The 14,674-nt window shown below is 54.5% G+C and overlaps 7 protein-coding genes across 7 annotated transcripts; 4 read left to right on the top strand and 3 right to left on the bottom strand.

Moving 5' to 3' along the window:
* Nucleotides 1-1,121: 1,121 nt before the first annotated feature.
* P168DRAFT_244432 (LEA domain protein) lies at nt 1,122-2,870 on the top strand (the record flags this gene model as incomplete). Its single annotated transcript, XM_024833929.1, has 2 exons — nt 1,122-2,294; nt 2,352-2,870. Coding segments are annotated over 2 exons (1,692 nt in total), but the record flags the coding sequence as incomplete, so codon positions are not given.
* Nucleotides 2,871-2,920: 50 nt separating this feature from the next.
* P168DRAFT_76850 (putative FAD binding monooxygenase) lies at nt 2,921-5,050 on the top strand. Its single transcript, XM_024842140.1, has one exon. The coding sequence runs from the start codon at nt 3,202-3,204 to the stop codon at nt 4,756-4,758; it is 1,557 nt and encodes a 518-aa protein (XP_024688929.1). The 5' UTR covers nt 2,921-3,201; the 3' UTR covers nt 4,759-5,050.
* A 293-nt stretch (nt 5,051-5,343) lies between these two features.
* P168DRAFT_330548 (non-structural maintenance of chromosomes element 1 family protein) lies at nt 5,344-6,478 on the bottom strand (the record flags this gene model as incomplete). The annotated part of the gene is made up of 3 exons (XM_024841595.1): nt 5,344-5,631; nt 5,692-6,311; nt 6,367-6,478. 3 exons carry the CDS (start codon nt 6,476-6,478, stop codon nt 5,344-5,346), a joined length of 1,020 nt encoding a protein of 339 aa, XP_024688928.1.
* A 520-nt stretch (nt 6,479-6,998) lies between these two features.
* Nucleotides 6,999-8,124, bottom strand: P168DRAFT_276280 (zinc finger CCCH domain-containing RNA-binding protein). The gene is made up of 2 exons (XM_024835545.1): nt 7,701-8,124; nt 6,999-7,599 (listed from the first exon to the last, which is right to left on the bottom strand). Exons 1-2 carry the CDS (start codon nt 7,999-8,001, stop codon nt 7,274-7,276), a joined length of 627 nt encoding a protein of 208 aa, XP_024688927.1. The 5' UTR covers nt 8,002-8,124; the 3' UTR covers nt 6,999-7,273.
* Nucleotides 8,125-8,449: 325 nt separating this feature from the next.
* Nucleotides 8,450-9,809, bottom strand: P168DRAFT_322395 (NAD(P)/FAD-dependent oxidoreductase; the record flags this gene model as incomplete). The annotated part of the gene is made up of 2 exons (XM_024840567.1): nt 8,450-9,290; nt 9,349-9,809. The coding sequence occupies 2 exons, from the start codon at nt 9,807-9,809 to the stop codon at nt 8,450-8,452; spliced, it is 1,302 nt and encodes a 433-aa protein (XP_024688926.1).
* A 640-nt stretch (nt 9,810-10,449) lies between these two features.
* P168DRAFT_293609 (SDR family oxidoreductase) lies at nt 10,450-11,614 on the top strand. The gene is made up of 4 exons (XM_024837841.1): nt 10,450-10,555; nt 10,610-10,923; nt 10,987-11,357; nt 11,416-11,614. The coding sequence occupies exons 1-4, from the start codon at nt 10,519-10,521 to the stop codon at nt 11,450-11,452; spliced, it is 759 nt and encodes a 252-aa protein (XP_024688925.1). The 5' UTR covers nt 10,450-10,518; the 3' UTR covers nt 11,453-11,614.
* Nucleotides 11,615-12,155: 541 nt separating this feature from the next.
* Nucleotides 12,156-13,080, top strand: nctB (negative cofactor 2 transcription regulator complex subunit NCB2). Its single transcript, XM_024834668.1, has 4 exons — nt 12,156-12,299; nt 12,362-12,388; nt 12,461-12,720; nt 12,779-13,080. Exons 1-4 carry the CDS (start codon nt 12,278-12,280, stop codon nt 12,896-12,898), a joined length of 429 nt encoding a protein of 142 aa, XP_024688924.1. The 5' UTR covers nt 12,156-12,277; the 3' UTR covers nt 12,899-13,080.
* Nucleotides 13,081-14,674: the final 1,594 nt, after the last annotated feature.

The raw sequence follows: 14,674 nt of genomic DNA, 5'->3' as shown, positions 1-14,674 counted from the left end.
GGTTTATTCGCCAATTGGTTGAGTGTGTCTATCCCTGTTCACGTTGCGGGGCTATCATCCAGAATGAGATCCTATATGAGGTCGTCAAGGTACACAATGACCTACACACGCTACACAGACCCATCATTTCAATCTAATACTATCCTTGGGTTAATTCTCTGATAGTGCACGGACGGCATGCCACATAGTAGACAGGACCCAGTGATGTAATAGCATCCCTCCGAAACGAAGGTGGGTCCGCCACTTGCTTCCAGAATGGCCACTTAATCTATCGGGTGGCTAGCCGATCGACATGGCTTTCTTGTCTGGTTGGTTGGGTTGTATATGGAAAAGTGATATATTCTTGTAAGTATTGGAGAGGATTCTGGATGGCGATGACGTCTATGGTTATGACATCGTTTGATGAGGTTTTCTTATATATATGCTGTGTAGGTCTGCTTTGTTCGATATCGATTTACTATCTACTTCATATTATACCCTTCTTTCACGACTTACTATACCCATATTCATTCTTACATTCAAAACACTGTACATCAATACTTCTTACAATTGAACCTTGAACAATATCGAAAATGTCCAACCAATCCCAACATACCAACCCCCCCGAATCCTCCACCGCAGACTACCACATCCCTGGCGCCCTCCCCACCGAATGCAAAAACCGCACCGACCAGTCCGAAACCAATCAGCCTGAAACCGACAGCCCCAACCAGCGCGACCTGCCCTCTCCCACCCCAGACGACAGCCAGTCGCAAGCCTCGGGCTCGCGCTTCGGCCTCGGCAGCGGTCTCGCCAAGGGTTTTGGCAGCGTGAAGCAAGCCGTGACGGGAAGCAACGCCGGCAGCGCCAACAGCAGCAAGAACAAAGACTACGAGGCGGGCTTGAAGGACCTCGATAACCTGCAGTTGTCGGACAAGGACGTCGACGCGCGCAGGGAGTCCCTTGCCCCCGGCGAGAGCGTCGCAGTCGACGACCAGAGAGATACCCTCGATAAGCCTGCGTCGCCGCCGCCGTCTGCTTCGCAGGCGACGCCTACCGCTAGCAATGTGGATCCCATCGGGGGAGAAGGAGAACAGAACGACGAAACCTCTGCCGAGTCGCAGCAGGTTGACACATCTATCCTGAACGGCCTGACGCCTAATAAAACGGGCGTGGTCATCGGCCCGGATGGGTTCCCTGTCGGTCGCGTCGTCGAGGGCAACCCCCGTGAGCTTGCGGGGCGGGCCATCGACGGCGAAGACGGGTGCATCTATGACGGCAAACGCGTGCTAGGCCGCGTGGAGGCTATCCCTGAGGATCAGCGCGAGACGAGACACGAGGGTCCGTTCGCTGGTCTGGAGGGCCTGGTCGTTGGTGATGATGGGCTAGTCCACGATGTGCGGGGGATGGTCGTCGGGCGCATCGTGGAGGGTGATGCGTCTGCGTTGCGCGGCCGCGCCGTTGATGACGATGGTGATATCGTTGATCGGTTCGGGACTTCCAAGGGGAGGGCCGAGCCGTATCAGGAGGAGAAGGAGGAGGAGCCGCAGCCTGAGGAGCAGGATCTGTCTATCCTTGAGGGGAAGACAGTCAACAAGGCCGGGAATGTCGTCGATGAGCACGGTACTGTTGTCGGCCGGATTGTCTCGGGCGATGGTCGTCGGCTAGCTGGTCGACGCGTCGATGGACAGGGCCAAGTTTGGGGCGACAGCGGCAATGTCGTTGGACGTGCGGAGCTGATCCCCGGTGCTGAGCAGGAGCGGCCTGAAGGTCCATTCTTTGGCTTCGAAGGCGCGACTGTTGGCGCGGACGGGGTCGTCGCTGATTCCACCGGGCAGGTGATCGGGCGCGTTGTCGAAGGCGATGCGGCGCGACTGCTTGGACGCCCCGTTGACGAAGATGGCGACATTCTCGACAAGAACGGCAATGGCATCGGCCGTGCTGAGCGCTGGCAGCCGGAGTCCAAGCCGCGCAATGTCAGCCCCATGGCCGGTCGCAAGGTCACCCGTGAAGGCGAAGTGCGCGATTCCGACGGAAACCTGATCGGAAAGCTCACCGCGGGCAACCTCGCTACTCTTGTCGGACGCGAGATCGACGACAACGGATACGTGGTCGACAACGACGGCAACCGACTGGGCGAGTGTACGCTGCTGGAGAACATCCCCGAGCCTGAGCCCGAGCCCGAGGGCCCAACAGACGCGGAGAAGGAGGAGCAGCGCAAGGCCGAGGAGGACCAGCAGCTGGCGAAGAAGATGAGCGCCATCGTGTCGCAGGCGATGGACCGCATGCGTCCGATTTGCAAGATGATTTCCGAGGTAAGACCATTGTCTTCCCTGTGACAAAATGCACTTCGATACTGACTAGATGACCAGCACGTCGACAAAGCAGACCGCACTCCCCGCGAGGAGCTCGACGAAGAAGCCCTCGTCCAGCAGGTCAAGCCTCTCCTCGAAGAGGGCGGCAACATCCTGCAAGAATGCAACGGCGCCATCCGGGCTCTCGACCCCGACGGCCGCATCGCCGCGACGGCCAAGGCACGCGCCGCGTCTCATGAGGCCTCGCCGGCCGAGTACGCGCTCGCAGACCAACTCAAGGAGCTGACGGACACGGTGGTGCAGACGATCGACCACGGCAAGAAGCGTATCGCCGACATGCCGCATGCGAAGAAGCAGCTGAACCCTCTGTGGGGATTGCTCAGCGAACCGCTGTTCCAGATCATCGCCGCCGTTGGGCTTCTCCTGACGGGTGTGTTGGGCCTGGTCGGCAGACTGCTTGAAGGCCTTGGATTAGGGCCGCTGGTCCATGGCCTCCTTGGAGGATTGGGCATTGATCGATTGCTGGGCAGTTTGGGTCTCGGGGGCCTCACAGACGCCCTGGGTATGAAGAGCTAGTGTTTTTCCTGCGTACAATGTTTTGTCTGTGGTCTGCCACCTTACCTTGACTCTCTTGTTTCTGTCAATGTTGTATTATTAGCCATAATGTCTCAGTTAGCCTCATCGGCATCAAAATGACCATCTTCCCTGCTTACATGTGCCATGCGCCTTTTAATGTTTTCCGCCACTCTCGGCCTCGGACTGATATACGTCCGAACGCCAGCCATCGGATGTAGCTTCTTGGCCGCATGACTCAAGAGGCCTAAGCGAGGGAACTACTATATAAGCGACCAAGCACCTCGTGTCAGACGTGCTGACGTAGAAAAGATAACACCCGGATAATATCGCCATGAACAAAGTGCTTATAATTGGAGCCGGACCCTCGGGCCTCGTTCTCGCCCTCAGCCTTACCAAACAAAACATCCCTGTCCGCATCGTCGATCGCGCAGAGTCCAAACCCTCGACGTCGCGCGCGCTGGTAATTCACGCCCGCACCCTCGAGCTATACAGACAGCTCGGCATAGCCGAAGCCGTCGTCGCAGCCGGCCACAAGATCGAAGCGTCAAACATCTGGATCAGCGGTGCCCACCGCGGGACTGTCCGGCTCGGCGACGCGGGGACCGGCTTGACGCCTTATCCATTTCTCCATGTATTTCCTCAGGACTTGCACGAGCGACTGCTTGAGGAGACGCTCGCGGCGCGCGGAGTGCACGTCGAGCGACATAAAGAGCTAGTGGGGTTTGTCGAGAAGGATTCGCACGTCGTCGCTCGACTTCGAGACACTAGCTCGTTGGATACAGCCTCTGAAGAAGAATACAAGGCTGCGTTCATCGTCGGCTGCGACGGTGGACACTCGGCCGTTCGCCACGCCTGCAACATCCCCTTCGAAGGCGCCGCCTGCGAACGCCTCTTCTACGTCGCTGACGTCGAAGGCAGCGGGCCGGTATTCAACGGCCAAGCGCACGTTCACTTCGACGGCACAGACTTCATGCTCATGTTTTCGCATGCTAAGAACCGCGCGCGGCTGAATGGTGCGGTCAAGCAATCCTCTTTGAAGGCCTCGTCAGGCGACGGGAAGCCCGAGGTGGCCTACGAAGACGTCGTGCCGGTGGAGATGCTCTCCAGGATGGGAGTAACTATCGACAAGACGCACTGGTTCAGCACGTACCATGTGCACCATCGCGTAGCAGGGTCCTTTCGGCACGGGCGCGCGTTCCTTGTCGGCGATGCCGCGCATGTGCACTCCCCTGTTGGCGGACAGGGGATGAATACCGGTATTGGGGACGCGATCAATCTAGCATGGAAGCTTGCTGCCGTCATGCGAGGAGCGGTGGATGGACACGATGCGCAGGAGAGACTGCTGGACAGCTACTCGGCGGAGCGGCGCACGTTTGCGCAGACGCTTGTGAAGACTACCGATACGGCGTTCGATGTTTTGGTCGACGAGGGCTGGACCGGGTGGTTTCTGCGCACTTGGATCGTGCCGTATGTTGCTCCTATTGTGAGTCAGTTCGCTTTTTTCAGGATGAAGGCGTTCCGACGCATGTCGCAGGTTCTGGTCAACTATCGCGAAAGTGGCCTTGCGGCTGGACTTGCTGGGAGTGTACATGGCGGTGACCGTTTGCCCTGGGTTGTGGTTGACGGGGATGATAACCATGGTAAATTGGAGGAGGTTGTGTGGCAGGTTCAAGTGTATGGGGAGGCAACAGAGGATCTGAGGCAATGGTGCGAGAAGAAGAAGATCCCTCTGCATGTGTTTGCGTGGAATGAGGCGTATGCGAAAGCTGGACTGGGGCGCGACGCCGCGTATCTCATTCGTCCGGATACGTATGTCGCTGTTGCAGAGGACAGCGGGCTTCCTGAGCGGTTCGAGAGGTATTTCGGCGATGTTGGTGTTATTGTTTAGGGTTGTTTGTTTCGACTGTACTTCTCCTCTCCTGTATATCAGTTCTATACCCGGTCTTCGGCAATGATGCCAATATGTCAATATGTTTCATGTGTGCACAGCGTACAGTATCAATTTTAAACAGTATCTGAGGTTTGTGATTGTCAATCGCTGAAGGTTAGGCATAGCTGTGCGGCACACGCGGCTTTCTGCTGAAGTAGGCAGGGCAAAGGAGTTTTGGCGAGATGAGGCCTCACAATGATGCCCAGTGCCAGTATAGTGCTAGCGTTTACAATCGCTACAACCATAGCTTCCGTCTTTGTCCAATAGTTTCATTGAGTGGGAAGCTGTATATCCTGCAGCTAGTCTATGCCCTCTGTGTATGAAAGAGTTATCATGGTGCTATCATAGAACCATAGCGTAGATCATCTCAGCTGTCGATAGTTTGGATGTATCATCGGACGGCCGGGCGTGCTGAATGAGCACGTCTCGACGCGATGTCAGGGGGGGGGCAGTCCTGCCGTAGTGTGGTGTTGATCCAGGCTTCGTCCCAGCATGATGTCGGTTGATCATGCATATTGTAGAATATTGAGTGTAACTTCCGACTCAATCGCTGGCATCCTCGTCCACTGGATCGTCTGCCGGACCATCCATCGCGTCGCTTGGGACCTGCGAACTCGGTCCCACGGCACTCGGTCGTTGGACTTGCGTATTCCGTATTTTCCCCGGTCTATGCCCATCGGTCGACGTGATGGCCCTCTCACCAACGAACTTATCATCGGGCCAGTCGCCCTTGCAAACGGGGCACTTCTCCGCCTTCTGTACGCGAAAGAAGTTCCGCACACACGTATCGTGCAGTCGGCCACCACAATCTCGGTCACCGCAGCGTCTCCCCTAGAACCAAGTCAGCACAATGCGCGCACCACAAAACCAAACCAACATAGACAATCATACCACAGTAATGATATCCTGGCACGCCGAACACTTCTTAATCCGGGTGATCTTCCGCCCATCCTCGTCCTCCTCATTATACGTCGCAATAAGCCAGCCCCGCAACTCCATCAGCCCGCGCACCCCAAGACTGTAGAAGCCCTTGCGACTCTTCTCCATCCACCCATCCTCCACCAACTGCTTCATGACCGTCTCCGCCTGCGTCATACTCAGCGACTGCGCCGCGCCGCCCTGCGTCTGCTGCGTTGCCCCGCCCTGCGTGTCCCGACGATTCGCATCCCCACTCGACGCCTTCGCCAGCTGCATCGCCTGTATCCCACTCACAACCATCGCCTCGCACCGTCGTGTGTTATTCGTATCGAACATGTAGTCGAGCACGCGCTTCACGAACGCAATCTCGTCCGCGCTGAACGCCGTCGCCAACTGCGTCAACGGATCACTGCTAGTGTTCACGAGCACGAAGATCGGCTCCGGCCTGACAGGCTCGGCGCCCGCCTCGAGAGTAACCTGGCGCGTGGTGCTGCAGATTTCAAGGTCAAAGGGGGAGATGGCGGAGTTGGCGGTGGCGATGTACGAGTAGAAGTCGTCTTCTGATACGTCTTCTGGGGAGATGGGATTCCTTTCTGGTATTGTCTGCGTTAGCATTGCGGAGTAGGACGGTTTGCGCGGGCGGCATACCGTAGATGCTGAGAATGGCCGCTAGGATGGGACATGCCTCCTCGTAGGTCATTGTGGAGCGCGCCATGAAGGCTTGTAGGAATGCGCGATTGCTGTGGTTGTAGTCGCTCATTTTGGGCTATTGAGGAATTCGTTGGAAAAGGAGAAGAGGGAAGGAGGGAAGAAGTAGATGTGAGGTGAAGACAAAGAACTCTTGATAATGAAAGGTGGGGAAACGCGATACGCGTGGGTGGTTGTGCCTCAGGCATGATATTTCCTATAACAGTAATATCACGCCTGTCTACATCTACATGTTTCTTTCATGATTGCGAGATGCTTTGTGCCATATTTTGGATGTAATGCTTTGCTGATTCGGTTTCTATATTACTATATTATATTCTTGCGATTAAGCACCTCACGCCATATAAACCAACCCAGTTGATCCCCATGTACCAGAGGACCATTCCAGTAGCTGATTACTCGTGTGGATTCTTCTGAAGGACTCCTGTGTTATATGGTGGTTATCACTATGGTTGATATTCTTACGATGGTCTATCATGTTATGCTGAATTGGTCGCAGTTTTAGTATGCGATGGAGAATCATCGGCGAGGATACGGGGAGACCACTAGACATAACATTCATGGCAGAAGACGTAGTAAGAACTTGCCGGTAGATCGTCTAATTTACCTAGGACAACTCCCTGATTGAGCACTGGTCCTGTAACAGTATATCAACTGTCTCTTCCACTGCAGCAAGCTCGGCGTGCCTTACTAGCAATCGCCCGTTCAAGAGTAATCTACTTCACGGTATATCATTAACAACCTTCTGATATCACACGGAGTACAATAACAATAACAACCCTCAAAAAAGCAAGGATATGAAATCACCAACGCCATTTGTCGCAACAAATCAAACCAAACCAACCAATCATCTCCGCCGGGTAGGCTCCGGGCTCGGACTCCGGCTCACACTGCGCGCATCACGCCCACGGTCCTTCAGCCACTTCTTCGTGCTCAACCGCATCTCCCGGTCCAGTTCCGGGCTCGGATCCTTCCTGTGGATGAAATTGCAGAACCCGCCGCGCACGCATCCCTCGCCGGAATTTAACCGACAACACGCCTCCCGGAAGTCCGTCACCGGTGATAGCTCGCAGTATATGGGACGCGCGGCGTACCATCTGGAATTGAGCGCGTCGCAGGCGGCTTGCGCGTCTTCTTCGTATTTGAAGCGGGCGTAGACGTTGCCGATTAGATCTGAAGCGAATTTCAAATTAGCATCATCATTTCATTGGCTCCTGGCAAGTCAAGATCATGACGGATGGGATGGATAGAATCAGTAGGGAGAGTGAACATACGGTCATTATTATTATCGCACACCACCAGTTCCTCCAGCTCGCCATACTTGCACATCTCGCACCAGACGTCCTCGTAGAAGGCGTCGAAGTGGTTCTGCAGCTGGCTCGGGTTCATCTTGCTCTTTGGGTCGTACGCCGGGTTCTGGTACATGTTGGGCATGAGGATCGTCTGCGAATACGAGGGCTTGACATGTTTGCGCGAGCACCGATCACCGTGGCGACAGGCTCCGATCTTGTAGTAGAACGAGCAGTTGACCTTGTCCTGCTCCGTGCCGAAGATGGACGCGAGATAGTTGGCCATGGTGTTGCTGGGGTTTCTTTGTATCGCAGATAGAATGAAGTACTGTGGGGAAGAGGGCGGTCCAGCAGGTTGACCTAGGAAACGGATGGAGGAGGAGTGAGAATTGGACAGGTTGTCGCGTCAAGCTTCCAGCTTTCTTCGTCTATCCGAAGATTCTGGAGAGCTCGCCGTGGCGGAAGGATGACTAAGGAGATACGATTGGTGGCCTGAGGTGGCGAATCCATGCACAAAAATAATTTTACTAATCTGTATAGTTAATGCAATTCATAATCCTTGACGCTATTCATTTCATACATCGAAGCTGGATACCAGCAAGATTGACGGATCACGTCTTCACTCTATGCTAATTTATTTGTGTCCCAAAAATTTATATGGTTCATTACTCATCTATCGCTACCCTTCCAGACCGTGAAAGATTTCGACCCCATCGTTAAGCTCTATGCAGCTCTCATAGTCGCGAAAGCTCACTCTCCACATTCAGCCCCCGCAGGTCCGCAGTCGGCTGAGCTCCCGCGACCATATCAGCCACCACTTTGCCGGTTCCCAAAGACAGCGAGATACCCCACGGGCCATGACCCGTGGCGATGAAGACGCCGCCCTGCGGCCCAGTCTTCACTCCGCCCAGCAGGCGGTCCTCGACGCGGGCAACGATAGGGACGCCTCGTGCGGCGGCGGGGCGGAAACACAACCCCTCGCGGATAACCTCCAGGTCGTTGATGGTCGGCGTCTGGTCATCAGCGGCATCGCTACCCTGCGCCAACTTGCCCATCAGACGGACTGCGACCTTCTTCAGCCGCTCCATCTCCTTCGGGTCAAAGTATTCTGCCGTGCCCTCTGCCCGCTCAGGCAGCGGGATCTGGGTGCTGTTCAACCCAGCGATGTAGATCTCTCCGCCCTCTCGCGAGAACATCTCCGGGCTGAAGCCACAGGTCTCGGGGTGGGTGGTGAACACGGCGTGGCTGCGGCCGCCGTGTAGCTTCCGCTCGTGTTCCAGGTTGTAACGGGGGGAGCGAACAACAAGCGAGTATCCTGCGAGAGGGTTGATCGAAATAGAGACGCGAGAGGAGGGGAACAATTCTTCGAACACACGCGGCGTCCACGACCCAGCGCAAACAACCAGGTTGGTGCAGGGGATGGTATACTCGGTCTGCGATTCAAGGCCAGCGATCCTGATACCACTAATGGTGCCATTTTCCGTAATCACAGAGGTAGCCTTGGCCGGCTGGTGGAGTTTCGCTCCGCGCGCCGTCGCCGCAGCCAGCAGAAACCGGCACAGTCGCAAAGGATCACTGCACCCAATTAGCCATTATAGACCCAACAGAGCCAAATCCTATTGTAGAGACATACACCTGAGCAACGGTCCCCTCATCGCTGATCTTCTCCGCCACCATACCCTGCTGCTTCGTCAACCATCCCGGCTGCTCAATGCGCACCGGTCCGGTCGACCCAGCCGACGTCTCAGCCCGACTCGTCCCAGCGCGCAGCCAGTCGTCACCCCGAGCGCCGCCTTTCTTGCTCGCGTCGCTAGATGCCAGACTCATCGCCGTCCCCTTCATGTACCCCCACTGCCTCGCGCCACCATACTCCGCAGCCAGCGACTCATGAAGGTCGAACGACAAAGCCCCGAGGGGCGCCAAAGCGGGGGCAAACCAGTCCCTGGCTAGGAAACCGGCTCCGTAGCCGGATGCAGCGCTGAACAGCTGCGCAGCGGACTCAACAATGTGGATCTCCTCGGTGGGCTGCGTTTGGCTCAGGTAGAAGGCGGTGGAGGCGCCCATGATGCCGCCTCCCAAGATGACGGTAGGCATTTTGTGTGCTGGGCTTTCCCCGTGGGAAAGGTGTCGTTGTGCGGGGGGGCGGAGCAGAACTTCAACGTGGGGTGGTTGACTCGGTCGAGACTTCAGCTTTTCCCCGGTCTCTGCTTCTCTTTATAAATCCCCCGCTGATAGCTCCGCCAAGGGCTGGAGGGCAGGCATAATTATGATTGACTCGGGTAGGACCCGCCCAGACCCTATGGTGGGCCCCGCGCGATAACAGCGGTGCTTTCCGCGGTCACTATTGGGTCTGGTCGCCGACATCGCTCAGGGTACCGGGCCGGTGTTCAGCCTGTGCGAATAGCATCATAGAGGTGGGCAGGTGGTGCTGATCATCTGGAGGGCGTGGGGTGCGTCAGGGAAGTAATCGGTAGTGGCTGACTGGTGTATAAGCCTATTGTTGGACATATATCACGGATTGGATCATTCCAATGTCTCAATTGGATTCATTGTGGACTATATGGATCAGACAAACAATTCATAGATGATGATGTGTATTTTGTAAGAAACCCCGAGAAACCCGGCATGCAGTTCAGCGCCGGAGCTCCATTTGGTTTGGCCGACAACCCCGCAGACGAGGCGGCAGAAAATTACATCACCGCCATCTTCATCCCACTTGACTTACCCTACCTCAATTGATTCTCCCGGTTGATATTTCCGGTCATTCCTCATTCCTACATCAAACCCAAACAACATACACAAGATGTCCAAGACAATCATCGTAACCGGTGCCTCGCGAGGTATCCATCCCTCAGCCATACCCAAATCCCACCAGCAGAACTAATCAACCCAAGGCATCGGTCTCGCCATAACCAAGTACCTCCTCTCGGCACCGCAATCGCACAACGTCGTGGTCATCGCCCGCAGTCGCGAGCCGCTGCAGAAGCTCAAAGACGAATACACCAAGCAGGTGGAGATCCTGAGCGGCGATCTCGCGGACTTCTCGCTGGCCCAGCAGGCCGTCGACCTGGCTCTCAAATCCTTCGGCCGGCTAGACGGCATGGTGCTGAACCACGGGATCCTGGGCCAGGTCGGCAAGATCGCCGATGCCGACCCCGAGCAGTGGAAGCAGGGCTTTGATGTGAACTTTGTTAGCTTGGTTGCTTTTGTACGTTCTTCCTCGTCTTGTTGTGCGCCGTGGACCATGAGGTCGAGGGACTGACCAGTACAGGTCAAAGCCGGTCTTCCCGCGCTGCGGGAGTCCAAGGGAAAGATCATCTTCACCTCGTCTGGCGCGTCGGTGTCGGCGTACCGTGGCTGGGGCCTCTACGGGTCGACCAAGGCCGCCATGAACCACCTGGCGCTGAGCCTCGGCGAGGAAGAGCCCGATGTCACGTCCGTTTCGATTCGACCGGGCATGGTCGACACCAACATGCAGCGCGAGCTCCGTGAGGACCACAAGACCTCGCTTGAGCCGCAGGTGTACGCCAAATTTGCTACAGTCCACAAGGACGGGAAGCTACTGAAGCCCGAGCAGCCGGGTCATGTCATGGCCAAATTGGTTCTGGACGCGCCGCGTGAATTGACCGGCAAATTTCTTTCGTGCGTCTATCTCTATGCTAATATTTTGGTATCGCTAAACTCTCGCTAACGAACGCAGATGGAACGACCAGGTATTGGATGCCTTTCAAGCGTAGACTACGGATTCCTGCAGAAGACAATTAGCTACTGCGGTGGACAATGTAGATAGATTGCATAGACGGTGAAGGGCATATTAATCAGTTGAAAGATGAAAAGCAGTTACATTTAGAAGCATTAGGCGCAGAGCACCTTCATGTTTAGCATGGAATGTAATTTTCATCATCATAATATGTGTGTAAAAGAAAAATCAAATTGCGCCTACCTTTTGTTGTTTCCACTGCATCGCATCGCACCGCACCGTTCGCCAAATTGGCTGGGAAATCTACATCCTGTTCTTGTTTAGGTCAGCGAAGAACCAGCAACAAATTGAAGAATCAAATAGTGTGTGGAAGAAAGTTCAGTAGTCCGTTTGGCTTGGACAGTGTACGTCACCATAGAATGGTCTGATAGGGGCGACAACGATGTTCATCATGGTAAAGGAATGCAGGGAAGCAGGGGAAAGTCACATACCATTCAGTTAGTACCATCCAGAGGATGGTGGTTGTCGACAAGCACCACGAACGGATTCGCCAGACATTTTGACCGTTCCATTGTGGGAGGAAAACTCGATACAGAAGAAGAAAAAAGTGTTGACGAGAAAAAATCAGGCGGCGAGATAAAGTACCCGCGGAGGCGGTGAGTTTCTGCCCTAGTTAATCCGTTCCGAGCGAGATCAAGGCACCTCAGGCAGCATTGACGGAAGTGACCCCAATGACCCATTTATCTCTCGGTGACGATCGCACTTTTCTCCAAGGACGCTGTCGCTGTCCCCCACTTTAATCCGCGCTCGTTCTCGCTTTGTGAACTGCCGTCGCGTAACCACCTACACAGCCAACGCCATCATGTCGGATCGCGAATTCAACTGTGAGTCTGATGCGGAGTATGGTCGCAATGCGGGACATTAAGCTAACCGCGAACAATGACAGCCAACGACGACCTGTCGCTGCCAAAGGGTGCGCATACCTCTCCTACGTGTCTGGTCCCACCGTGCCCAAGACGAAATTAACCATGGAATAAATATACAGCGACGGTCCAAAAGATCATCACAGAGATCCTCCCGCCCTCGTCGGGGCAAACGTTCTCGAAAGACGCGCGCGACCTCCTCATGGAATGCTGCGTCGAGTTCATCACACTCATCTCCTCCGAAGCCAACGATATCAGCGAGAAGGAAGCCAAGAAGACCATCGCGTGCGAACATGTTGAGCGCGCCTTGCGCGATCTCGGCTTCGGGGACTACGTCCAGGATGTTCTGGCCGTGGCGGAGGAGCACAAGGAACAACTGAAGGTGCGTACAGCGACACAACACACATCGGGTTGGAATTGCGGCTAACGTTGGGATATAGTCGCGCGAAAAGAAGCAGAGCAAAATGGAGCAGAGTGGCCTGTCGGAGGAGGAGCTGCTGCGCCAGCAACAAGAGCTGTTCCGGTCTGCGACGGAGAAGTACCATGCTGCGCCGGAGTGAGCGTGGTAGATCTGGAGTATTTTCTTTGATTATCTAGGTGTTATATTCGGGGCTTCGGAGTTGGTGGGTTGGTCTATATCTGTTTCTCTATTTTCCATGTGGAATGGGAAAATTCATGCTGTTACGGCAGCTGGTGTATCTAGCAGGTTGCGTGCATTCTACAATTGATCTATATCCTTGAGGAATATACCTTGTGTGCGGCTTGTCATGTGATGTCAAGTCTTCTTACTTTTCGCTGTATATGCCGATTTATCGAATCTGCACCAAGCCTCTTCTCTCCACGCACGCCTTACTCACCATTTTCTTCCCAATGCCGTACAGTCAGTACGGCTGACACAGTCGCCAACCTACGAGCAAACTCACCACTCGCGAAAGAGCCTCATATGGCATTCACAGCGCGCCTCTTCCGGAACACCCAAAGCAGTAGCCCGATCTCTCGCGAGTGTCGTCTCTAGAACAACATCAACTGGACGAACTCCCCAACGCTAACTTCAGAACTATACGGTTGAATCGGCGTGGCACATCCTATATGGCCAATCTATGAATCTCATGACGCGACACGTCGAAGCTGAAGTCAAGTGACATTGCTATTCTTTATCAGCGTGATATCTATACCTCAGCCCAAACAGAATCAGAGATACACACCAGTATTCAAAGAAAAGGCATAACCAGTACAAATCAGGGACTCAACAAGAACCATGTGACGATCCTACATGAAAATAACTTTAATCGGTCCAAACACGTTGATCCCGACTCGAGCCCGACTCAAACCGAGCCAAGCCTGCGGCGAGCCCTACCCGTTGAGAGGCTTCTTGTAGTAGGCACTCATACGCTGGACGCGTTTCAGGATGACTCATTGTAGCGCGATGAGACTGGACTGACGCACAGGCAGTGTCTTGCTCGCGTGAGCATTGCATTGGAAGCTGTCCAGTTAGACGGTAGTATGCTGGTTTTTGAGTATAGCGATGCCGGGCATTGCTCGCTGCGCGTGAGACGAGTTTGAATAGCCTGGACGAATTTTCTGCTGTACTTTCCGAAATTATAGAAAGCCCCATACAACCATGCACGCGTTGATTTCACTGTAAAATGAGTATATGTCACTAAACAAGACCCGATTAGTAGAAGTGCCCACAATTCAGTACTACTGAAACAGACAAAGCGTATCCGGTAGGCTGAGAACACGAAGATGAGTAACCATCCTACAGTTTCTACTTCCTTTATCCTATCACAATACTGCCTTTTCCTCACGACATGCAGTATTGTCCTTCCTACCCGTCCAAAAAGGCATAGGGCATTCCTTGACGTATGACAGACCGGAACACGGCACTGCACAACCTAGTATAGACCTGCCTATCCGGGTCACTACTACTCCACTACTACTAAGTAAACCTAATAATTAGTCAAAGCAAGTATGACCCAAATACACGACCAACCAAAGCCCTCCCTTCGCTAACCCTAAGTGACAAGCCAATCAACCGGCCCTCCAACGAACAAACCAACCATTCTCGCCCAAATGCCTGCATCCCATGACCATAACAATAACCCAAACACAACCTAGCACCCAGAACAAGAGTAGACCCTAAGTCCGGACCAAATCCGAGTCTGGGTTGCGGGGGTGGGGGATTGTTCCATTCCCCGGATTGGGTTGGGCTGGGATGTCTTGGCGCCGCTCCTTGTCTGTGTTTTCTTTGGTCGGTGGCTTTCTTTGCAACTGATCGTGACGCGTTTGACTTGACCTTTTTTGTCATTTAGTTGGCTTGTTTGTGTTTGTGGTGT

Source organism: Aspergillus campestris (genome assembly GCF_002847485.1).
Source record: "Aspergillus campestris IBT 28561 chromosome Unknown P168scaffold_15, whole genome shotgun sequence".
NCBI lineage: Eukaryota > Fungi > Ascomycota > Eurotiomycetes > Eurotiales > Aspergillaceae > Aspergillus > Aspergillus campestris.
The sequence above is the reverse complement of the archived record's forward strand: the minus strand, read 5'-3'. Positions and strand labels throughout refer to the sequence as shown.